We start from the raw sequence: 26,182 nt of genomic DNA, 5'->3' as shown, positions 1-26,182 counted from the left end.
GGCATGTGGGTGCTTGGAAGTATAAAACGTTTGCTCAGTGCCTGTAAGTGTGAAGGCAAGATCCCTCTCAGGGCTTGCTGTCCCTCTAGAGCTGCAGAGGCCATCCATCCCCCCACAGCGCTGGAGCCTGGGTGTCTGCGCCTCGGGGCGGGTGTGCGGCAAGTACTCGCCTCCTGGGCAGCAAGGAGGAGGAGTGTGGGGATTGCTCAAGTGGTGAGTCAGGCACTAACACACCTGCCTGCCTGCTCTGGGCAGCTTAAACGACGAGAAGCTGCCTGGCTGAGGCTCCCCTGTACCTAGCTGCTGCCGTGCTTTGTGCTTCTGACGCAGAAGAGACCGCGATGGGGCTGCTCTACAGTAAGAGCCAGGTAAGACAAGGCAAGAGGAGGCTCTGTGATGAGCTGTGCAGGCGGCCCCTTGGCCACAGAAGGGACCTGCCGTAGGAGGTGGTGTTCCACGTCCTGCATCTTCAGCTCTGAGATTTCTTCTTCAATGCCAAGGTTGAGAGCAAAGCGGGGCTTCTGCCTGGGTTTTGTGCCTGTTTTGTGTTTGGCCTTCAGGCAGGCAAAGACTTTAATGCTGCAGTAATTTGACTGTTTTGAAAATGCCTAATTAAACAGAAAGAGAGATCTCTTCCTACCTTGCTGTTGTCCTTTGCTTCCATCCAATTAGGCTAGGCAAAGCAGCCGGCTGAAAAAAAAAATAAGGAGGTATCACTAGTGTCAGTGAGTGCATGGGGAGAGCCAGGCAAGTAACGCTGTGTGAGGTGTTAAATATAGCACTCTTCAAAGTTGTGGGAGTTTGGAGGCAGAAAGGAATGGAACGTCCTTGTGTATTGATCTGTGTATTTGTTGTGGTGATGCTCTGCCCTACAGGTAGCATGTGTGAACTGGCTCTTAGATGTGTGTGTTGCATCGCTACATTGTTTGGCTCCTGTTCTTTGTTGTTTGTTTGTGGATTGAAAGGGGTGTTTTGGTCGATTTTAATGGTTTGGGTTTTCGGGTGGGTTTTTGGTTGTTTTTTGGGGTTTTTTTGGGGGGGTGGTTGTGTATGTGTCATTTAGAGCATTAAATGTGCAGTTCTTCCTCCTTTATTCCTTTAAAAAAGACAGTTATCTAGGGAACAAAGTAACTCACCCTCATCCCCCATACTTTTGATTAAGTGCCATGTTTGTCTGATCCCTGCTTACTATGAGAGAGGATAACAAAATCAAAGCAGGTTTGTTAAACGTCTTTAGATAACCACTTAAGTTTAGGTGGTTTCCCCAAGATTTTCGTTGATACTTTCCTTTCACTTTTGCTTAAAGGAGGATTGGATGAGCCAAATTATTCAGAGAGAAATAATTACAGAGTTGTTGCTTTCAGTCCCCCCTTCTGAGAAGTTTGGGATAGGTCTCTGGAAGATGCTTTTCAGGTCCTCATTGCCTGAGAACCAGCACTGCTCTATGTCAAACGTAACAATGGAGTTACAGAGCTATAAACCAGCTGACAAACAGCATCGTTACACCATGGTATCGTCACTAATTCCTGCCCTGCTAGATTGTCTGCTGTTTGTTGTGTAATGTAGTGGCTATACATGACATCCTTCCAATTTGCACAGACCAAGATATGTGTCAGCTGTATTAATAACACAGCAAGGCTTGCTATCATATGCTTGTCTGTGATGCAAGAGTCAGGCACTTCGAGCTGAGGGTTACCACAGGTTTCCTCAGGCTGGAAAATGGAGGGCATCAGAGGTTTGGTCCGTGATTGAATGCACATTTTGGGTCTCTGGCTGCAAACCTGGGAAGAAGATGACAATGCACAAGGAAGAACCTCAGTACAGAAATGCTTTGATGGTTGGAATTGAAACATTTAATTCAAAGCTATCTCTGACTGTGCTGCTCTTCTTTCTCTCTGCATGCTCATCCCACAAATCATGTGTGCTGTTCAACAGACAGAACCTTCTCCATGCAACTTGCTTACTGTAAAAATCATACGGATGAAAAATGCCAGGAAAGCAGACTTATGTGAGTATTTTTACTATACCCCTGGAACATCTGCATGCTTGTAGAACTACTCAGAATGTAACTGTGTCACAAACACTGCAGAGAATTTACGAAAGGACAGAAAGAGAATATGCGTGACCATGGTGTGCTGAAGACGAGGTAGCATAGTTGGAAGGTATTATTTGTTCTTGCGTCTTTGTCAGTGTAACACTGAAGTCTAGCCACCAGCTGTAGTTATAAAGATGTTTGCACAGAATGCATAAAATGTTTCACATCTGAATCCGCCAAAGAAGAGATTTTGATTCACGTGGAAAGCTGCAATGAGAAGTTTAGATGGGGCGCTTCTTTTTATTGTTCCTTCTTATAGTAACGTCCCCCCTGCACATCCCCAGGCCTGTCACAGAATATTTTATGTAAGCTCACGACCATACTTGACATCTCCCATGGACTGTCAGGTTTGTTTCAGCCATAGGAACAGCCATGTTTTGAAACTTAGTTGAGGGCTTGCACTACTAGCTTTTTTTGTTCTTAATTATTCTTACACAATGCCTGGGCATGATAGTTATGTAAAAGTTTATTAATGCTCCGTAAATATCTGAACAGCAAAGCACTAGGGAAAAAAGTGAGCAATGACAGTCACCTCCAGTCTGAGGAGATTGCTGGTTGTCTTGCATTTATTCATTTATACAAATAAGAAGTCTGAATGCAGAAAGTTTCTACAGAAACCAGATCAAGCTAAATTGGTTCAGTTAAAATGATGCAAGGCAAAACATTTGTTTGGGTGTTCCAAAGTGATTTGCTTTGAGTTCTGCTATACTTTCTCTAGAGACCAAAGGTATACAAAGAAGAGTTTCTCACCCTGATTTCTATTGAAAAGAAGTAAGATGCTTTGTGGTTGCTGAATGTATGGGGGTGAAGACTCTGTATGAACCTCCCCACTGGACCATTTCTAAAGTGCAGAAAGGAAATTTGAAGGTCATTTATTCGAAGGCTGGAGAGAAATTCCTTGCTACAGCTGAAACCTATTTGAAAGTATAGTCATGTGCTCTGAACTGAAAGAAAGAGGTGTGGAAAACTACAGCCCTTAGATACCTCCCCACATAATCAAGTTCTATTAAACCATCTGCCTGATAATGAGCTTACCAAACTTCCTATCCACCTTTTTTTCATCTAGTTCAATGCTTTTTTTTTTTATTTTTGAAACTATTTTTATTCTGAGGAGAGTTTCCTACATTTTGATGCTGTCCTTCCCAATACTAGAAAGTTTCTAGGGCAAGGGACAGGTACTTAAATGCTCAGGCATTTCTGCTTCCCACTCCAAGGCACGTCCCACCAGCCCATCAAGCTGCTTAAAGGTGCAGTTTGAATGGCAGAGATGCTTTCAGGGGGTGACACAGGGTCTGGAGCAGCAGTAAAGCCACAGCAGCGGCTTTCCAGGCTCAGGCTGTTCGGCCTTACACAGTGAAGTCCGTGCCCAACGTTGCCCGTAAAACAGTGTGACAGACACTCACCACCAATGTTGTCAAGCTGTCATCTGTTTGAAATGGTACTGTAAGTCAAAATATCGAAGGGAAGAAATTTTGCACAAACAAAATGAAAACGATACTTGCAAAAGGTGAATTCTGTGCTTGTTGGGTACTTCCATCATGTAGGAAAAGAAAATCATACCAGTCACGGCACTGCCTTGTTCACGTTAAAGGTTGAATCTGGTTTTGATTGACAGCTGCTTAATGCCAGTAACATTTGATTTTGCCAAGTGTAGAGTTTGTCAGTTGCATTTATCAGAAATATCTGCTTTTAAAGTATTTCAGGACATAGTTCTCTATGCAGCCAGAACTGTAGAAGTCACACATTTCAATGGACACGCTCTTTATCTTATAAAATAATCTTGTATTTCTAATGCTTTAATAAAACAATTTAACTTCTGGTTACAATCACTGCCAATGTAAAAGCTAGTGCAAATTGCATGTTGGTAACCATATGTGGCTTTCACTGAGAAGCAGCAAAATGGGAGGCTTGAGATAAAAAAGTGTGCCACTTGTACAAAATTTTGCTGGTTTTCATGTAAAACTGGGGAAATATTGTTGAGTTGTTTCAGTCATCTTTACAGTTCCCTAGAGATTAGCTTGACACAGCCTCAGGAAACCCTGAAGCGTGTGGACCTCCATCACCAGTGATGTAGACTTCTTTACAACAACCGTTTTCCTAACATGGATGTTTTTTTTCCTCAGTCTTCCTTTTCCCAGCTCTGTTTTTACCACTTTCCTTTTCCTGCAAACTTTCTAGATAGAACAAGTCGGCAAGTGTCACCTATTTCTCAGCCATCTTACAGATTTTTAGCATTTTAAATCAGCTCCTTCTCTCTCTCACCGATAGTGCCCATCCTTTTGGTTCCAAAGTGAATCCTGTTGTGTTATTTTCTCCTCTCAATATCCCTCCTTGTGCTAGGTTTCTGCAGACTTTTGGGATCACTTTGTTTGATACTCGTATAGTGTTTCAGTTTGTGCCCCAACCTGGTGCTGCAGGTTAACTTCGTTATTGGTCTACCTGCTCCATTTTCCAGGTAATGGAAACCCATAACAGCAGACTCTCAAAACCTCACTAACATCTCCCACAGAATAGATAATACAAGACCTTTAATGGAACTTCAGCGCGTAAGATGGTATTTTCATCTAAGACAATTTAAATTGGTTTATTCTGCTTTTTAAACCCTGAATCTTTTTAATGCACTCTTGGGCTGTTCTGTCTCTTCTGCCCATTGATCCAGCAGTGTGTAAATCATAGTATGAATTTCCACATGTGCATCCATGCCTAGCTGATGTCATTGATACCACCAGGAATTTCGTATCTTGTTTGTGTTCTCCATGTTCCCACCACCCACTGGGCACACCCACATCCCCATCAGGCTCCATGGGGCTCCTGGTATTCCTGGACCTGTGGACACTTGCCAGTTCGCAGATTTGGGTGTGTATCCCATCAGCATCCTGGCTCTCTGATGGGGTGAGACTTGGATGTGCACCAGCCCAACCTACTCCTAACAGCTTTCTCTGCAGAGAATTTCAGATTTCAAGCTCAGCCTCTCACAGGCCTCTGGCAACCCCCATCGCTCCAAACAAACAGGAAACATCTTTCCACAGCGTGTGATTCAGCTCGGGGTCCCCACTGTGGGAGACAACGGGTGCCAGAAGTTTATGTGGGTTGTAGGCAGAGACTGGGCAGGTTCATAGAAGAAAAACCCAGTGAAGGTTGGCTTAGGAAGTCTCTGAATCTGGAATTGTGAGGGCTGAGAGAGCATTATATGGTGCTTACCCTCTTATACTCTTCCTTGGACACCCACCAGTAAAATGTGGGGCATAATCTCCTCTGGCCCTGACGTCCATCCCAAACAAGACCGAAGATCCTTCCCCAAAAAAGACAAAGGGGCTAAAGAGCAAGATACTGGAGAGAAACAAAATCTTTTAAGTAGAATTAAAAAATGGAAAAGAAAACAAAACCGAGTATTCAGTGTTAAACAACAAGGTAAAAATAGGCAGCTGGAGGGGGACGCTAAGCTGATCAATTTGAAGCCATCATTTCCTGCTTTCTGGAAACATCCAAGATCCCTCAGTGGACACTGCCTGTGGGCCCTGGGCTAAATGGACTTTGGCTGGTGTAGAGTTAAAACTATTCTTCAGCATTGTCTTGTTAAGAAAATGATACTTTTGGAAGCTTTTATGGAAATTTTTATGTTAGGCTTGTTACTTTTGACCTTTCTTATATAAGACTTATATTATTTTGGATACAATATTTTATCAAATTCTTAACTATGTTTTATATTTTAATCAAAAAATGTATTTTATGACATTGCAGTAGCAGTTCTGCCACGTAGGTGATAATTTATGGAAAGGCCCTTGAGATCCTGAAAAGAAATATTGTCAGTGGATTACATTGTTGTTTGAGGAACTGTGGTCTAATGTGATACTTACTGCAGGAACCTGCAGACTTCCTCTGGTGTTTTGCTCTTGCACCATTGTTACAGTTTCGTTGTTATTTATTACTTCACCATTTAAGCAGTTGGAATTCTGTACCAACAACCTATTGTTCTAGGTGCCGCTTGAAACCTTGTTATAAAATAAGGGGATGTGGACTGATAAAGCCCAACTAGGGAGAAAGGGGGTGGGGTGGGGGGTGTGGATAGGAATGGGTGTGTAGGGAAGTAAGGTTGTTTAGCAACATCTCAGAAAAGGGATATTTTAAGGATGGATGTGAATGAGACCAGTGATGCTGTTTTAGGGATGCTTGTAGGGTGCTCCACCCAATGTGAAGGGCAGGGTAGGAGAGTGAAAGCCTTTTATTGAATTTTAGATCTTAGAAGATTAGTGTTAAATGCTCCCTGCAGGCAGGAACCGATCTCCCAGGACTGAAAGAACTCCAGTAATCTGGCTGTGAAGGGCCTTGAGAAGGAAGGTTTTTTTATTTCACAGAAGTGACCTACGTTTTTTTATTTTAAAAAAATAATATAAAAAGTTCCAGTTACCTAAATTACCTAATATTCTGCATCCTACAAAACAGCAATGCCTGCCTGTCCCTGCACCCTCAGTCAGATCTCTGCTCAGCTCCACAGAGTGGGAGGACGAAGTAAAATGTTTTTCTCAGCTGGTGGCGATAGCTTTTATTTAGTGACATGGATGGGTCCAAGTGCGGGGAGACACAATCAAGGAGATGGCCTGGGCAAACAGTATTTGAGGCCACATCTTTGTTTTGGACCCTTTCAGCACAATAAGAAAAACTATACCCTAACAGTTACAGGGGAAAAAAATCTACTCCCTAGAAATAGCCTCAGCGTGAGCACTTCAAGGCCTTTTAAGAGGAGGATGTCCAGGTTAAAGGTGGGCTGGAGGTTGCATCTGTCAGCATAAAAAAAAAAGGTAGAATTAAATTTTTTTGTTTGTTTAGCCCTGTTTAAATTGGCCTGTCGATGAAGCAGGTGAGGTTTGAGCTAGAGCCAGAACAGCTGGTGCCCTGCTGCCTGGGGTACAGCACGGCGCTGGGGCTGTGGTGGTTTTTAGCATGGGTCGTGTCACTGTCAAGCTCTTTAAGGGTAAAGCACAATTAAGATCCAGTCCTGCTATTATCCTGGAAGATAATTAGAAACTTAGTGTAATAACTGGACAAGAAGACTGTGCTTTCATAAACAGCTGCTGCCACGCCTGCTTGTGGCAGGATGTTGCCCCACAGCACTGCCACAGCTGCCACCCAAGTGTGCCTGACAGCCGCTGGTGTGTTGTGGTTGTGGGGCGAGATGCAGCAGGTTGCTGCTGCAAAGCTCTGCCGTGTGTGTCGCATGCAAGTGTAGTCGCCGTGGCTAGGCTGGTGGACCGACCCGGTCAACAGCAACCTGCTTGCCCGTGGCTGGCAACTGCAGCCCCATGCACGGCAGCAGGGTGCGGCAGCATGACTGGCTGCCTGGGCACACGGTGGGCTGCAGAGTGCAAGTTCTCACATTGGCTGGTACCTGGGGCTGGCTGGGCAGAAAATGGGCCTGAGGTATCAGAGGTGAGTAAAAAAAAAAAGTTCCTGGGTGTTGTAAGTGCCTCCCTCATCACACCTGCAAAATACTTCATCAACAAGAGGTAATTAGGCTTCAGAAGGCACCTCTGAAGTACAAAAGGCATCACAAAAATCATTTTGCAGAGGGGAAGAGGGAAGCATGCTTGTGCGGTGGCGGTGTTGGACGTCCCCTAGAGAAGGCCAGAGAACTAACTGAGAAGTCAGGGCTCTGCTGTCTGACAGGTAGTTATTTCCTAAAGGTGTATGATACAGTGCGGTAGCAGGCAGTGATCGCTTACAGAAAAAAACCAAAAAACTGGTGGATTTGCGAAAGCATGCTTTAACCTTTGCAACAGATGCAGACAGAGTATGTATTGCTGTTTGAGAAATGCCAATGAAATAAACTTTGGATCACTCTCAGACTTATGCATCTTGGTCCTCCTGATCCTCCTCCTTGTGAGGACAAGGGCTGCCAGCAGTCTGTGCTAGTATCAGCCTGGACTTCCCAAGAGCCAAAAAAGATTTTCATACGGACATTTCCTGTATGCACACAGGTGTTCAGGGGCTGTTGGGACTTTTAGAAGCTCAGCTGATCTCTACGTGTCTTGCTGTTGTTTTAGAATTCATGTATCTTTGTATATACCACAATTACCTTCATCAGAGTTACTCTTTTTCTCATTCAGAGTTACTCAAACAAAGATGACTTAAGTCTCAGGGGAGTCAGGGGAACAAAAAGGCTAGCTTTGTTAATTCTTCAGTTACACATGGAGTGCAATAAAGGGTCAAGTCAATTATTCTGTGTTTCCCAAATTCAGGTCCGCAGGTAAAACTACGTGGGGCAAGACTCAAGTCTATTCAGGTGAAGGTGTGTCTGCTATGCAATGGCAGGAATGCTTGAGTAGGTGGGGTTTACAAATAGAGGAAATATAATGCTAATGTTGGGATTGGCATTTATGGCTAATGCTTCTCCATGCTATCGCTGATGCTTGTGTAGGTTGTCATCCCTGACTGACAGATTGTGTTCTGTAGGGCAGTCATCCGTGACTCTTGAATGTGGGTCCACAGGATTGTTCATCTCATGACTCACATTTGCCTTTTATTTCCTAATAATGATGACAAAATGTATGTGCAAGCAGATTATTCTGACCTCAGAATGAAAGTGCTTGTTGGTGATGTAGGCACTGTGAACTGCTCCTTGCTGAAGCTTTGGCCCTGAACATCCGTCGCCTGTGATGGAACTCAGGTGGGAAGCCAAAGTCCCAAATTTTACGACTGGTTTCTTCAGCTGAGAAAGGAGAATAAAAACACTAAAGCTGCTTCCCTACATCTGGAAACATTCAATTTCATAGGTGAACTTTAGGACCTGAACAAGATTGAAACAGCAAAGCAATGCAATCTTGCGCAAAGAAGTAACTAACGCCAGCTTGCTCTGTGCTTTCACCTGCACACTAAGTGTTGCAATACCTTTACCACTCTGGCTGACGCACTGGAAAAAAGGCAGGTGAAAACAGCAATCTATTTTTTTATACGCCTTTACTGACAAAAACTCTGCCTTGGGACAGCTGTTTCTCAAAGTAAGTGTTATGCCATCAAACCGTTCAACATTTCAGTGTTTTTCTTATATGTGCTCATTTTAGTCCACAGAGGATTACATGCAATTCATCTCCACAGACAATTTTTTTTCCTTGAATTTTTTTTTTCTTCAAAAGCTCTGTTGTTGAGCTCTATGGTGTACATGTACGTGTTCCTTTCTTCCCGAAAGGGAAGAAAGCAGATGGAGATCGGGTGCCTTGGTGGAAGACCTGCTTTCTGTGCCAGCAATGGGTGAGAACCTTCAGTGCAATGAACTCCTGCCTCTGCCACGTTAGCAGCCAGGCGCACTAGCAAAAAGACGGGATGCTCCAGAACATCAGCAAGACAGAACTCTACAGCCAGAGCTACCCCAGAAATGTCAGGGCACGTTCATGCAAACCTGTGGAAGCCTGGTATGCAGGAGCTGGGCTCTGTCTGCCTGGCAGCCCCGCCACAACAGCTAACGTCACCTGTGCTGTGTTCACAGCAGGAGCCGCCCATGTGACTGCCCTGTGCATAGGGACGGCTCTTCAGTACAAAACCCTTGAGGTCTGATAATGTAATGTAACTGCATTATTCAGAATGATTATTGTTTTTCCAGCAATTAAAAGAAGTAGCTCTCAAGAAGGGCACGCTATCAAGCTTTCAGAAGAGGAAAGCAGGCTAGTTGCCTAGCCGCTGGCCCGATGGTACTGTAGCTAGCATCCTGGCCCGCGTTCTGCATGTTGGCCTGCGTACGGAGCTTAGAAATTTACACCGTGCAATGCCTTATGGGGTAGTAGATGTGTTTCATTGGTCCATCGCTTTCACACTTTCCCTTTCCTCAACAGTAACCCAGTCTGATTGCTACGTGAGTCTGAGCCTACCAACAGCTTCAGTGCAGCGATTCCGCACCAAGACAGTCCAGAACAGCAAGAACCCCACATGGAATGAAACCTTCCACTTCACGATTCAGAGCCAGGTTAAGGTAGGAACACGGCTATTCCCAACGGTTATTCTTACCAGAGATCAAACCTGCCATAGGGCCCTTCCACTCTGCGAGTCGGTCTGCGTTCGGTTGCAAAGTGTTCACACTCCTGCTGTAGCCACTTCGCTCTCAGCGGGTGGGTCAGGCTGCATCTGCCAGCGCAGTCACTACAGTCTGAAGGGAACAAATGCAAAGTTTCTGGTTTTTTCATTCTTGAACTTCTTTCCCAAGTTCCTTCAGCTAAAATGAAATATCTGTAGCACATTATGCTTGTTAAACCTTATATAATTTTACTTATTCTTTTATTAAAAAATCCTAGAACATTCTGGAGCTACAAGTTTGTGATGAGGATAATGCAACTCAAGATGACCATCTCCTCACTGTTTTCTTTGATGTGTCCAAAATCCAGCTTGGAGAAAACGTTCAACTATGTTTCCAGCTGAATCCGCAGGTATGGATAAATTTCAAGGACAAAGCTAAGGGGATGTGGTCAGGTGAGGATGTGGTTGTCTCAGCTCCCCTCTCACGTGTCCCCTACACAAGCCTCTCCTACTGTCTGTTTAGCCACCTGAGTATGTCCATCTGTTTTGGGGGCTGATGCCCAGTGTTGCTTCTGTAATATTACAGCATGTTTTGGGGGCTGCTTCTGCAGACATGGTTGGTCAATGTTATTGGCTTTGACTGTCTGGTTGCTGTCCTTGACATCAAAATCTCAAGTTTACCAGACACAGTAGTTTTGCGGTTGGAGCCAGTGGCTCTGAACTGTGCGTTATGTTCTGTTAACATAAAAGTAGTGATATGCAGTCATACACTGCAAACCCGATGTGGCGTTCAGCTTCTTTGGAAAACGAACATAACACTTGCATAGCTGAGCTGTTCTGAGAAGTTAGTTTTTCAGCAGGTTTCACTTTCACATGGTGGAGACAACTTATACTGAAGTTTTAAAGGCAACGTTTGGGGCCTGGAAATACTTAACTCGAGCAAGTGCTGATTTGATCTGATACCTCTTTTGGAAAGGCTGGCTTTGCATGCTGTATTTTCCTCAGCGGTCACACTAGGAAGGCAACAAGATTATGGGAGTTGCACCAAAACCTGCAAAGGAGGAAGAAAATCTCAGGGGGAGACAGTTACAAGTGACAAAGGTGATGTCTGCACACGCAATGAGTCTAGGTGTGCACCCTCCAGGGCACCTCAGGCTGAGCATTCCCTGGCAGGCCCATCCAGCCTTGCTGGCACTGAGCAGGGAGCCTGTGGGAGGGGAAGGGAAGGGGAATTGCAGGTGGGCTGTGCAACGGTGCAGGGTGAGCCTATGACTGCAGAAAGGAGGAGCAACCAGCAAGGGGCCCTGCAGTGTCTATTACATTTATCCTGCGAGGTCTAAACTAAGAGTCTGCTACAATAGCAGATGTGATATTAGCAGTACTTGATACTAGAAGTATAGCAGGTGCAACACGAAGGAAGATTAATTTGCTGCACGTGCAGCAATGAAAGGCGGATGCTGGTTTATAGAGACCCCTGAAGAGCACATATTCCTGTTGGGTACCTCCCTTCACGGGAGGACCAATCTGCAGTGACCACCTTCATTTTCTTTTGCAGGGAAAAGAGGAGCTGGAGGTTGAATTCACGATGGAGAGCAGGTGTGTAAGGCCAAATAGGCGGTCTATAGAAATGTAAGCCAGAGACAAAATGTTACTGATGCAAAACATCAGCTGGCACTTGCAGCCCTGTAATGCTGTCACCGCCTGAATAAAGTGGAGGAGAAGTCTGGGTGTTCAGGAGGTGCTTGTGTAGGGCATTCAGTGGAGCTGGGATGTATGATGTGTGTGCAGCTGCAGCGGGTGTCCAGACACAGGGAGAAGGTAGCCCAGGTGCTGGTGGCAGCATGGGTACGTCTCTTAACAGCTGCTGCTCACCAGGCTGGGAGGGGCATTCTGCACCCGAGGGAGGTTTAGGTTCCAAATGCCTCGCGCTCCTTACTGTGGGTTCCCTGATGTTTGCTTCGTCATAAGAACGTGGGACAATGATAACTGGAATTTGGTTTTGTTGTGGGAATGGATTAAAAAAAATATTTTTACTGTGTTTCTGGGCTGACTATGTAGTTAATAGAGAGAATGGGCATGTAAATCAGTCCTGTTGATTTTTAAGGTAAATGGTAATATTTTTTCCTGTTTTGTTATGGCATGCTGGATGAATTCACTGGCTTTTCAGCTCTGATCCCCCAGGTTTGAACCGAGCAAAACAGGGCAATAGTGTAATGATGCCATCCCTGTATCAATTTGCCTTGGTGTGTCAAAAAATGATCCTGTCTGATACAGTGAGGAGCTCCTCCATTCAGCAGATCTTCATAAACAAACTTCAGGCTCAAGCCTGTGAGAGGCAAATTGGGTGGAGTGCCCAGCTAGAATTTCTGTCGGTGTTTGGCCGTGCTGCCTGTCCAAAGATAGACTTTTAAAGATAAAGAAGAGTTTAAAAAAAAGTGCTGTTTTTTAATTGATTGTTTTTCATTTTGTCTTTTAGTCCGGATCCTCCTGAAAACATTGTTACTAACGGAGTTTTAGTGGTAATCTTTATTTTGTAATCCTTTCCCTGCCACGTAGCAACGCTCGTTGCAAAGCCAGCACGAGGGGCACTGGGCTGTGGCTCCGTGCGGTGGCACCAAGGCAAGGGCCAAGAGGCGGCTGGTGCTGCAGGAGCCAGCCCAGGCCCGGCTGGGCTGGGGTGGACGCCATCGCTCCGCCTGCCCACAGAGAGCCGAGCTGTGTGCCCTGCAGGGCCTGCTACCCCAGGCCGGGGGTAGCAGAGCCCTTCTCTGCCCTCACCTCCACGTGGTCTGTGTTTTCCCGTGTGGAAGCCCAGTTCCACCTCGCTAGACACGGCCAGGGGGGTTGTGCGCTGGCACCATCACGCCCCTGGGTGCGTGCCCTGTCACGCCTAGGGGACTGCCCAAAGCAGAGCCCTGCTGACAGTGAACGCCTCTTGTTCTTGCCCTGGTTCTCTTACAGTCCCGCGAGGTTTCCTGTTTGGAGGTGCAGGTGAACGGCGGGAGGCTGAGCAAGGACAGCACGGGTGAGCCTTCCCTGATGCACGGAGTGAGCCTGGATGCCACTCCGTTGCACAAGCACCCAATGCCTTGCACTTGAACACCCTGGTTTACAGTTATTTGAGATGTGAGACAAAATCTGGCTGATGCCAGTGGCCTGTGCAGGGGTCTGTAGCTGGTCGGAAATATACAGGTTATTACAGGATGTGGTGTCATAAGCATGTGGTCTGGTTTCCTCACAAAATACTTTCCTCTATAATAACGTCTTGTCAGATGCTTGTAATTTTCACAAATACTTCTGCAGGGAATTTAATTGTTTTGAGTCCTAAACTGGAGCTAACTTCTGTTGCTTCTGGATTCAGAGGCAAAGAAAATGGGCGGAATGAGGACAGGGCCTGTGTTATCAATTTACCTTCTTCAAATTTCTCTAGGTATAGCAATATAAAACACACCGCTAGACGAAACACGGGACACACATTATATTACCAAAGACACTTGCTACACATTTTAAGCAGCGCGTTGCTACCATCTCTGAGCCCACACTTGCAGGCCTGTGCGTATCCTGCACAACTGCTAAAACACCTCTGACATCTCCTGATGGTCCTGCAAACCGCCTAAACACAAGGATGATCCAGTTGAGCTCAGTTGTCACAGTGAAGAAGTTTGCTAGATGTGGATGAAAATGCCTGAGCGAGATAATTCTTTTGAAGGCTGATTATATACCTTCAAGTGCCTGGATTTACAGAGTACATTTCACCTTGAGCCTGGTTTGATTCTATTCTATATGTAAAGACTCTTTTTCAATTACTTGAAGAGACAAATCTGAGGCTTATTATATGAAGGCCAAAACCCACCAGACATTATTTTTGTAAGCGCTAGAAGTTATTTCAAAAGAAATATTACAGGTTGAAGTAAAGGAAAACGTGGTAGATGGACTGAGATTTTACTGGTTCCAAAGAGAACTGTTCTCTGCTACAATGAAAAAAAAGTTTATCCCAAAAGTCTAAAATTTTCACATCACTTTTATTATTATACCAGAATAATATTTTAGTACCACATACTGTTTTATTGCTGAAGTACTTTGAAAATTTCAGACTTTCAGAAGAAAGTGCTTTTCTCCCCCCAAACTGTTGTCTGCTGTGAATCACTATCTAGTGAACAGAGCAGTAGCCTCAGCAATCATGGTATGCCTGGAAGTGCACCGATACTATAGCAATAGTTACTATATGGCATGTTCCGTCTGTGAGCTCTAAAGCTGAAACCCAAAGGCTCAGATAACTGACTCTGCTTATTTATCCTACAATTTGGGTATCGAAATTAAGTCATTACTTAAGAAAAAAACCATGTATTACATTACCATGCAAACAAATTATCTACAATTTTTGAAGAACTTAAGTTTGAAACTCCTTTGTTTCAGAGAGAAAGTTCGCATTAACTGTGGACGGGTCGTTTGAAGGAACCCAGACCCACACGCTGAGCTCCTGCTTCTGTCCAACCTCCCCGACCAGGTTCCACTGCATCAAGTACAACCAGTCGGCGCTCACCGTGGCCCTGCCGCGGCGCAGGCGGCTCAGCAGGGTACGTGACCGCCACTAACGCTTAGCTAGCTCTTTGCTGTGTCTTTGGGGACCTCTAGGACCGGAGTCTGTGTGCAGGTCTGTGTATGCAGGGAATGGTAAGTGCGTGTATTTAAGTAAGGCAGGGAGACTGCTTTTACCTCTTCCCCGCCCCCCTCCCTTTTTTTTTTGTATAATAATTAACTGGGTTTTTTTAACCCTTGTTTCCAGTCTATATCAAGTCAAAATGAAAGGGATATGAATGGGTCCGTGACTCTAGCTCTGAACTCGCTTCCTATACAAGAGAAAATAACAATAGCAGAGGTGAGAACAAGTCTTTTGTAATAAAAACCAGCCCCGATACAGGTTCAGTTTGGTGGGTGGTGAGCACCTTACAGTTCAGTGGTTCAGTTCCTGTCAGACCCCCAGGTACTAACTACAGTGTAAGGTGTGAATGACAGTCACTTTGCAACTATGCAAGTGGGTTTTTTTTCTTTTGTTCTGCCTGTGGTTCCCCGTATGCTGCTCAACCCTGTTCTGAGTTTAAACTAATTTCCTCAGGACATATCTAATATGTTCATCAATGTACTATGCAAGCTAACAGTAATGGGTACGACAATTAAGACTTCTGTTTGCAAAGAGAAAGCCTGAAGCAGAAGATAAACCAGAACACATCTGTATGCCTGTGGTTCAGATGCCCAGCTTTCACCGACATTCCCAGAAAAGGAAGGTTAAACCAGGTTTTCAGCTATGAAAAGCAGGGGGGCCCTAAGCCCACCTGGCTCGGGTGAATGGCCCATTTCCGTTCAGCCCAGACTACATCTCTCGCAGGCCAGACCATTGCTGACCTCATTCCGTGGCTGTGCTGCAAACAGTGAAACTCAGCCCATAGATCATGTGGGGGAGGCAGGCGCAGGATTAACGAACGGCCTGACCATGCTTACACTGTTTGTATTGCGATTTTCAGGACAGGACAATTGACTTGTACACAAAGGCAAATGAATGGTAAGTAAGTCTTCAGCAAGACCTGACCTGATCCTGTAACTGGGAGACATTTGCGCCTATACAAAGGTCATTTGAAATCAGCAGGGGTCCATGCAGGCTCAGTTGTAAGCAGAGGTGTATTCATCTTTGGGTTGCAGGCACTTGTTTGCCAGGTGTGACTTTTTCAGTGCTGGAGAATGAAATCATGGGTCCCCTTTCTTCCAAGTTTCCGAGCTGTTAGCACAGCTCAGTAAGTAGTTCTCAATTTGTGTGTGTTATTACACCTGCAGGTGGAGAGAACAGCTCCACAAAGAAATCGTATTTTTGTCTTATACAAACAAGATAACACCAGAGTATGGTAGCTGTTTCCCTAATCAACTGCGGTGCCTCTTGATAGTGGTTATGCAGTTACACATATGGCAGCACTATTCAAAACTTGAAAAATCAATTATATGAGCAAATAAAACCAGAAGTGTGTTGTTAGGAACCTTTTTAACATACCATGACAGTATGTCATGTTCTGCTCTGCCTTCCCATTTGCATTCTTGTTAACAGCTACAGCAATTAGCAGAGGCCTGTCTGTGGTGTTGCTCTTTCTCATTTATTAAATTATACTGTCCAAAACCTGGTCTATAAATGCAGAGATAGCTGGAGTTGACTGCGGCAAGTAGCAATGTAATTAATACTTATGCCCTGGTCTTAGGACTCAGGGTCTGTGTTTCAGGCCAAGAAACCTAGACGCCCGCCTGGGGTTCAGCCTGTGTGCCGATGAACAGGTTTTCCTGCAAAAGCGGAGGAAGGTGGTCGCTGCTGCGCTGAAGGATGTTCTTCACCTGGACGAAGATCTGCAAGAGCACGAGGTAAGTAGGAAAGGCACTGCTGAGGGATTCTTCTCTCTCCTTTTCCTCAAGCCTGGAGATGAGAAGTGATTTCTCACCGCCATCCAGATGAGGAGTGAGGACATCTGTCAGCAGCTCCTCCTCCGGGGCACTGTTTGCAGCCAGGGTGGTCTCAGCTGGTGAGCTCAATAGTCTGTGGATGAGCAAAGTCTACTTCCACTTGGCTTTCAAGTGAATTATTTGAAGGAGCTTCAAACCAATGAGTTTGGTCCATGTTTCTTTTAAGTCTTTACTGAAGCATGAAGATCATCTAGTGTACCCCACAGGGATGTCCAGCAACTTGTATTATTTATAACTCATGGAGCAATGTTTTTTTATCTCTAATCTATGTGTTTTATTTTACTAGTGTCTGGATGTTGCTTTTGCACATCTGTTTTCCCTTGATGAGGATGTGCCTTAATGCTGCTTTTCCACCTATGCTTTCTGCCCTCTTTTGTGTTGAACAGGTGCCTATAGTGGCTGTGACCACAGCAGGATGTGGGATAAGAGCACTCACTGCCATGTACGGCAGCATTTTGGGTCTTCAGAAGTTGCATGTTCTGGATTGCGTTTCATACATCAGTGGTTCGTCTGGCACAACATGGTGAGGAGTCATTTTGATGTTTGGACCTTGTTGCATTAAGCAAAACCCATGCTTTGTCTAGGGCAGGGGTCCTCAAACTACGGCCTGCGGGCCCGATACGGCCCTCCAGGGTTCTCAATCTGGCCCCCGGTATTTACAGAACCCTCCCACGGCCTTCCCCCCCCCCCCCCCCCAGCCGGGGGTTGGGGGGGGAAACCAAGCAGCCACAGATGGCTGCCTGCCACTGCATCCGTGCACTGGCCCCCTGGTTAAAAAGTCTGAGTACCCCTGGTCTAGGGGTTTAGATCTCAGCAGGGGTAAAAGGGGCCTATTGAGTTACTGCTTCCATCTCTGGTCTACGGATGCCAGGGTCACCCATGAAAGACCTATTGTGCATCATACTTCTGGTGTCACTGAAGTAACTTATCCCTAACCACAAGAGGAGACTTTATTGGAAGGACAGACATCCTCAATCCTATGAAAAATGATCCTTTCTGGTTATTTTAGTGTTGGACAAAACCAGCACAGACAGCTTAGTGTAGCTGCTTGTATTGGATCCCAGATCAAGTGATTTTTGACTGGTTGAGCTTGCTCTGAGCAGAAATGCAAGTCTAAAGGCAAGAGGAGAGTAACCTAAAGGTAAAACAGTAAGTACCAAGGCTCTGCAAAGTATATCCTCTGAATTTCAAAAGCAGCATCTTCATTCCTTTCTGTTTTCCATCATGTCTCCTGCCTGCAGGACAATGACAAAACTGTATGAAGATGCTGATTGGTCACGTAAGGATCTTGGAGAAATAATCATTGAAGCTCGGAAGCAAGCAGCCAAGTGCAAGATGGGGGCTTTTTGCTTGAGAAGTCTGAGGAATTATTACCGAGAGCTGAGCCAAAGGACCCAAGCAGGACATAAAACATCTTTTATTGATCTGTGGGGGCTCATGATTGAATCCATGTTAAATGACGGGGTAATGTCTATGCATTTTTCTTCTCATAAAGTTGGTGACTTGATCTTTATGATCATTGTGAGAAATTAAAACCCTAGGAAGAGACACGTGGCCAATAAGACTGTACTTGGTATACAGGCAGAACACTGCTTACCTGCAATTAAAAACTTGGAGATATAGTGTATGTCTACACTGAAGCCTAAACTGTGATTGAACGTAACACAGAAATACTCAGGCTAGCTCTAGAGCAATCGGCATAACCAGCATGCTAATTAAATTAACACTGGAGTTGTCCAAGAATTTTTTGAGGTTCTTAGGTGTTTCTTTATGGCCCTATGCTCGTACATCTCCACCGCTGCAATGTTTACACAAGCTGTGGTCATACCTTGAATCTACTGCAGATGTACACTGCCTCTAGTTACTGCACTTTGTGATTTAGTGATGAGAAAGCATATAGATCCAGAGTTCCTGTGACATCTTATCTACAGAAACTGTGATTTTGCAGGTGCCTTTCAGCTACTTCAGATTTGATCTTGCAGGACCTCCAGTTTCTGATGTTGTTATAATGACACCATCAAAACTTTCCACGTAAATTAGCAGACTGATGATAGCTGGGGGAAAAGCTATTTTATTTTAAAATCCTGTAAACGTGATTTATATTTTGTCTAGGTGAAACAGATAAAATGAGGTGCTCTTGTTTCATATCACATTTCACGTTGATTTCTGACCTCAGTGCTATGTAGCAAAATTTGCTAGAATTTGATTTGGCTGAAGTCCACTGAAAATCTCCATTTAATGTATAAGATAAATTGTTAGTATTGGACAGCTCAAGGATTTTCCTCTGTAGATGTTAACTTTCAATATGCTTTTAAAAAAAAAAATCTTGACTAGAAGGGTCATTAACATGCTGTCTTGAAGAACTCATGTTTAACAGATGAAGTATGTGGAAATAGCTGAATTACCCAGATCTGCCCTATTTTTTCACTTACATTTAGCAATGCAAAGTGAGAACAGCATGTGAAGCAACTCATTACTGTTGAATACTGAAGGTAGAACATGGCTTGTTATCTTAACAACAGTTATTCCTGTTCCCATTATATTCTTGCCCTCTGTTATTCAAGCACATGGAAGTAAATTTAGGAGGAAGCTCAGGAAAGTTATATCACAGAATGACGGAATGGTCAGGGTTGGAAGGGGGCCTCTGGAGACCATCCAGTCCAACCCCCTGGTAAAGCAGGCTCTCCTAAAGCAGGTTGCACAGAGGGTTTTGAACATCCCCAGAGAAGGAGACCCTCCAGCCTCTCTGGGCAGCCTGTCCCAGTGCTCCACTATCCTCAAGGGAAAGAGGTCCTCCCTCCTCTTCAGAGGGAATTTGTTGTGTGGCACTTTGTGCTCATTGCCCCTTGTCCTGTCACGGGGCACCACAGAAAAGAGCCTGGCCCCACCCTCTTGGCACTTGCCTGTAAGATACTTGTAGACGTTGATAAGATCCCCTCCCAGCCTTCTCCTCTCCAGGCTGAACAGGCCCAGCTCGTTCAGCCCTTCCTCACCAGGGAGATGCTCCAGCCCCTCGTCTTCGTAGCCTACGCTGGACCCTCTCCAGTAGCTCCCTGTCTCTCCTGAGCTGAGGAGCCCAGCCCTGCACAGGCACCTCACCAGGGCAGAGTAGGGGGAGGGTCCCCTCCCCTGACCTGCTGGCCACACTCCTCCTGAGTGGATATCCTATATTCAGACTCTATAAGCTGATGTCTTTGAAGAACTGATTATCAGCCAACCAATTTTGTCTGTTTTGTTTCCCCCCCTCAAATCCAGAAATGCTACCACAGGCTTTCTGATCAACGTCGGGCAGTGAATCAGGGTCAGAACCCGCTGCCCATCTACCTTGCCCTCAACGTCAAGGACAAAGTTGCCACTAAAGATTTTAGAGGTAACGTTTCAATTCTGGAAAAGAACCTATGTTTTTACCTGGGGAGGTACAGCATGGGGCTACTGTAAATAATGAATTGTTTTAAATTCTCACTCCAAGCCAGAAGTCCTGTTCAGAGATGTAAAGAGTAACTGGGCAGGCACAGTCCATATTTTGAAAGATCTCCGGGCATGTAAGCATGCATATTCAGACATTAACTTCAGATTAATGACACAACATAGATCTGTGACACTGTCTCAGAAATGCTATGAATTCTTAAGGAATGGGATCCACTGGAGCCTTAAGTTTGCTTAACTTACGTTTGCCATTGTTGGCAATAAAAGCAATAAAAGTCAGTCCATGTCCTAGTCCACCTTCCACGAGAAAACTTCCCTCTTGCTACACAAAAAGAAAGAAGAATTTAAATTTTCCCTTAACCCTGACACCGCGCTCTCGCAAACCTGCAGGCAGCGGGACAGCTGGTGCAGCAGTGGCTGTCAGCAGGTTTGCTCAGGGCACATGCTGAGCGAGGCTGCCCGCGAGGGCTGACGCCTGGCAGGTGTGTTCCACGCCTGGAGGCTTGTTTGATTTCAGCAGCGGAGCTAACGCTGCTGGTGCGTGTGTTGGTAGAGTGGGTGGAGTTCACGCCATACGAGGTGGGCTTCCTGAAGTACGGCGCCTTCATTCGGGCAGAGGATTTTGGCAGCGAGTTCTTCATGGGTCGCCTGATGAAGAAGCTCCCCGAGTCCCGGATCTGCTTCATGCAAGGTGATTCACCAGCCGGGGGGAATGACAAGCTTTTAATATAAACACTAATGATCCTGGAAATTAGTCCCCAGAAAGCTGTTGTTCTGCATTTGGCAGCAGAGGTACTGGGTCAGCCAGCTGGAATTCAGCCTGTCCCCTGAACTCACTCAACTGCCCTTGCTAGCAAAGGTGGTTTTATCATTTGGACTAAGATAAAATGAAACTGCAATGGCAAAAAAAAGTTGTTACATGATTTCATGAGTGCTTTTGAAGCATCACCATTGCCCACAGCTTGCGAAATGTTTTGAAAGTTGGAAATCTCTGAGACATTGTGGAAGCTGAAGGTAATGTTGAGAAGAAATAGGGCAAGAAAGAGGGGAATCAGAGAAGGAGCTGGCTGAAAATACTTCTTTATCAAAGGAAAAAGGAAATGAAAATAGGAAAATGACAATGTAATATTTCTCAAAAGAAATGTTCCAGGGAAAATGTGTGTGGCGGAAGGGAAAATACTTGGAAATTTCTTCTGAAATAAGTTTGCCTTCTGAGCCAGCTCTGCCACTGAAATAGATGTCTGAACTTACACAAAAAATTGACAGAAATACAAAAAAGTTAGAGAAGAGCTGTGGAAGGAGCAGAAGGCAGTTTTTTAAAGAAACTTCCTTGTGTTTACCTTATCACTGCTTGTTATACCTTTCCCACTTCCTAGGAATGTGGAGTAGTATCTTCTCCAAAAACCTCTTGGATGCCTGGCATGCAGCTGACAATTCGGAGGACTTCTGGCACAAGTGGACCCAAGACAAAGTGACTGAAATCGGTAAATCTCAAGTACCCTTTGACTCATGGTCTCCCTCCTCCAGGTGCCTCTGGTAGGGTAACTGTGCTCACATTTCTCAGTTTTTGTTTTTTTCTGTCAGCCTGGTGCTCTCAGCCTCAGTGTGTGGGAGGCACCAGGAAAATCAAGTGATTTGATTTTAATGAATAACCAATGCTTTGCTTAAAGAGTGAGATTCTTGTTAGAAGGAAAGGCACCATCAGTCAGACCTTGATGGCAAGGACACAGGGATGGATATGTAATGAAAATGGTATGTAAGGAAATTAACTGGAACTCACAGCAGAGCATAGGGAAAAATAACACAATGCTGAGAGCTGTGAACACATGATTACTCTTGGTAGAGTGGCTGACCCTTTCTCCTCTTTGTGCCTAGCCTCCTCTTGATTGTGGTTATATTCCAATTGCATGTCTCTAGAGGAACAGCCAGACTTGCCCGAGAAGCCGTATGAGATGGCTACATGCATGTTCACTCCTACGAGTGGTCTCTCCACGGCTCTCCGGGATATCCTGACGGACCGCCCTGCTGTCTCCAAGTACCACAACTTCCTGAGAGGCTTCCAGATGCACAACGAGTACATCCAGCAGGAGCACTTCACCAAATGGAAAGGTGTGGCCAGCACTCCTGCCTATGTGCCTCAGCTGCTGCTGGGGCAGGCACAGGGGCTGGGAGTCAGCGAGGGGTGTTCGTGTACCCTTAAGAGAACTGTGTGGGCTTCGTGGTTAGTTATGGGTGCTTGCTGAGAGGAGAGGAGGGAGAACAAACTCCTCACATCTCTCAGTTCCAGTAACACAACTGTTCAATTCTTGGGTGATCTGGTGCTGAAAGTCCTCACTGGGATGAAAATTACTGGGCTCTGCACATATGGAACGCTTGCCTAGGTTTTGGTGCAGTTCATGGGTTTGGAACCATCAATAAAATGAGAAGTGGAGAGGCTGATGGGAGCTTTAGGATCACTGCATGCTATCCGAAAGCAAAGAGAAAACCCTGCAGGGGAGGGAAGCTCACCTTCCTTTTGCTTTCTAACTTCATGGATGTCTTTCTGCAGTTTATCAGTGCTGAATCTTGTACTCTTTAGACACTTTGCTAGATGCGTCGCCTAATGATCTGAGAGGCAACTCGGAGCACCTGGAGTTGGTGGATGCAGCTTTCTTCTTTGAAACGAGCTGTCCACCCCTTATGAGACCAGAGCGGAAAGTGGACGTCATCATACACTTAAATTACACTGGTGGATCACAGACCTTGGTGAGGACTCTCAAAAATGTCTTTGTTTAACTTCTCCTTGGTTTTCCACAGCTTTCAGGCAGGTGCCTGTAAATGTGGAACTTAGTGGAATATAGTAACATGGTGTTTCTAAATCTCAGAAGAAGAATGGAAATTCCCAGAGGGGAAAATGTCTTTATTTTTCTCAAGTTACTTTTGAAATAGCCCTAAGTGCCTCACCAATGAAATACAGAGTGACGCAGTGAAGTTATGATGGTCAAGCTGCAACTTCTGTAAGATTTAATAGCACAAATACAGCTGGGAAAACTGTGATTCAGATGCTGAATTTAATCTGCATTTTCCTTAAATGTATAAGTATCTATTTGTCTTTTTATTCTAATATGTGATCTTCTAGCTGTTCAAGAACAACCTAGGGAGTGAAGAATTTCTTCACCTTTATTTTTACCTCTCTTAATAAATATAATTTTTCTCCTCCAATAGTGGGCTTGAAGCAAGATATCAAATACATTTACTATCTTGCAGAAATCTGCTTTGGTTAAAATGGTTATATAGATTTTGAAAGTGGTATTCACCACATAAAAAAGACAGATTTAAACTCCCAAATACAGACTTGTAATTGTAAACCTGTCCCTGAAGGGCACCACAGAAAACACAAAGCTTACTGGTTAAGACTCTGTCACTTTTTTGGGTGGAAGATACTTTAATGCTGCTCTTACACTGTGATGCCACATGAAAAATATTTGTCTTTGTCCTGCAGCTGAAAAAGAGCATGCATGATAACTTGCACTACATTTCTTTCTTGTACTCTGAAGTATTTTGGAAATATTTAATTCAAACAAACTGAGGTAGAACTTCAGTGTTTTGTTAGATAATTTAACAAAGCTGGTCATCACAAATGAGCTTTCTGATGAATGCTTTTGGTGCTATATTTTGAGGTCTAAAATACGTTAGCTTGAAATCTCATGTTATTTCTAAAATTCAAAATTATAGAAATGGGTAAGCTGGTCTCAAAACCTTGCTAAAGTCTCTTGTGGTCAAGTCACAAGCTGTACTGCTATATAAACAGATAATGTAATTGGCGAATCTTACTGTCCTGGACCACAAATTTAGTTCTGTTACATTCTTCTGACTTAGTTCTCCTTTAATCAATGATGCTCTAAAACATGCTTTGAATTAATTTGTTCTGATCCTAAATCATAATCCCATTTTAGAGGTGTGACTTGGTACATATTTAAAGCCTCTTTGTCATCTTGATATTAGGTGTTTTCCTGAACATTTCCAAATAGCTCCTCAGACAAGATAAAAAGAGTCCCTGGGCTGCAGGCACTCACATTATTGCTAGTGGTCCAGTGGGATCAGTCTATTTTGTGCAACTCTGTATGAATTACTGGGCTTTGGCAGCAGCCTGATCTTGGGTGTCTTTTCCATTCATTACACTGCTGCCATGACCAGCCCCTGGAGCAGGCCTGCAGATACTTCACAGAGCAGGGAATTCCATTTCCCAGTTTCGGGCTGAAGGACGATGAGAAGAACCTGAAAGAGTGCTATATGTTCGATGGTGCAGACACCCCAGGAGCTCCTCTGCTGCTTTATTTTCCTTTAGTGAATGACACCTTCCAAAGATACGTAGCACCTGGTAAGTTAACAGTACCCACCTAATTTTATTGACCCAATGAACTTTCTCACTCCCTGGGTGTTTTTGCCTCATCCCAATAAAAAAATCCTTTGTTTGTTTGCTTGTTCCCACTAGCTAATGTATTGTAAAATGGGATGACACTGTTTGCGAAAGCAGGTAAAATCTTGTGTATAATTTTAGTTTGAGTCTTGGCACAATTCAGTGAAAGAAGAAAAATGTTCCTCAAGTAGAGGAATGGGAACTAATTTCTTCTTGTGATCTCCAAAAGTTTACTGCAGCATGTAGAACAAAGCATATTTTTCAGATTATGTATTTTTATGGCAGTCAGATCTAGGGGAGAATTACCTGTACAGTATAGAATGGTTCTATGGAGGGCCACTGTGCTTTCTATATGGGCTGTTTAATGTGTTGGTTGTATATGCTGGAAAATCAAAGCAATAGTGTGTGAACTAATACAGTCACGGCATCCTTTTGGGCTAGCATTTGAGACTCAGGCTTTGTTTTTATGATGATTTCCAAGGCCACTAATACTCTGCTTCCTCCTGTACTACATATTTCTTATTCCTTTTCCCTTTAGTGTGTATTTTACTCAACAACCTACAGGGTAAGACTGAACACCTGTGACCACACAAAATGATGTGCCTCGACCTGGCCAGTAGAAGGTGCCGGTTGCAATGGAATGATGTTTAGTGACGCTTTTTTTTTTTTTTTTTTTTTTAAATAGGCTTTATTCAGCAGTAGATTTTGCAGTGATCATAGCACTGCATTTGTCTTCATAGCAATTTCACCTGTGATCTCTCTAAATTATTCTTGACACAGTGTATCAGAGTACTGTAATTTCCTATACAAACACATTCTTTTTTTTCCCTTGACAGGCATGTCACGTAGTGCTGCTGAAATGGAACTCGGCAAGGTTGATATCTCCAGTTTCTGCTCTCCTTACTCAACGAGGGAGGTCTCGCTGAAAGCAGAAGATTTCAACAAGCTCTTGAAGCTGACTAATTACAACATCATGAACAACGAGAACATGATTCTTCAGGCCTTGCGCATGGCTGTGGCACGGAAGAAACAAGCTGTGAGCCAGCCAGTACCACAGGCACAGTCCTCTGGTTGAACAGCATTTTCCTCACCCTTACTGAGTATTTACCATGACTGCACATATGGAATAGCTACTTCACTCTTCTTGGCAGGTGCCATCTCTTCCTAACTAACCTTCTCAAAAAAAGAAAACTTGATGTGTTTGATTCATAGCCGCATGGTTGGGTTTACTAAGCAGTAGTTGCTTTTCGATCCGGAGTTGTGATATCAAACACAGCAGTCTATGTTCATGCCATCTCACTGTGATGTTCAAGAGGCAAAGATTTAGCTCTGTGTGATTGGGAAACAGTTTTAGCTCTCTGTCTCCGCAATCTCTTACTGTCTTGATGGCTAGTCACTAGTATATTTTCAACTGCAAAATATTCTGGCATTTTGTTGGGACCATTGGCAGCAAATCCATGAAGCCCTCATCACCACCTTCTGTGTCTGAACATGCAGTATTGATTTAAATAATTTTATGTAGTTTTAATAACTTGAATTAAATGGTGTTCTACCTTCTGAAAGTTTTGTTCCCGGGCGCTTGTTCTGTTATGAGCTGTAGTGAAATGTATTTATCTTACAAAGGGTATTTGATGTTTCAGTGTGTTGGGTAGCAGCTATATGGGTGGGTAGCCTTTTAGGTCTTTGATGACATCTATTCCTACCAATTAAATCAAACTTACAAATTTGTTTTGAAGGACCATTGCTATTTCCTCTCACAATCA

The 26,182-nt window shown here is 44.4% G+C and overlaps 1 protein-coding gene across 1 annotated transcript; it reads left to right on the top strand.

Moving 5' to 3' along the window:
• Positions 1–1,080: 1,080 nt before the first annotated feature.
• Positions 1,081–25,986, top strand: LOC102057301 (cytosolic phospholipase A2 epsilon-like). The gene is made up of 19 exons (XM_027804819.2): positions 1,081–2,008; positions 9,919–10,055; positions 10,375–10,506; positions 11,652–11,692; positions 12,573–12,615; positions 13,058–13,121; positions 14,513–14,673; positions 14,883–14,975; positions 15,619–15,656; positions 16,339–16,495; positions 16,981–17,117; positions 17,836–18,058; positions 19,850–19,964; positions 20,574–20,711; positions 21,397–21,504; positions 21,938–22,129; positions 22,599–22,765; positions 24,197–24,380; positions 25,256–25,986. Exons 1-19 carry the CDS (start codon positions 1,900–1,902, stop codon positions 25,492–25,494), a joined length of 2,478 nt encoding a protein of 825 aa, XP_027660620.1. The 5' UTR covers positions 1,081–1,899; the 3' UTR covers positions 25,495–25,986.
• Positions 25,987–26,182: the final 196 nt, after the last annotated feature.

The sequence above is a fragment of the Falco cherrug genome, chromosome 7, assembly GCF_023634085.1.
Source record: "Falco cherrug isolate bFalChe1 chromosome 7, bFalChe1.pri, whole genome shotgun sequence".
NCBI classification, from domain to species: Eukaryota; Metazoa; Chordata; class Aves; order Falconiformes; family Falconidae; genus Falco; species Falco cherrug.
Note: the sequence above shows the minus strand (reverse complement) of the source record. Positions and strands in the feature narration are given on the sequence as shown.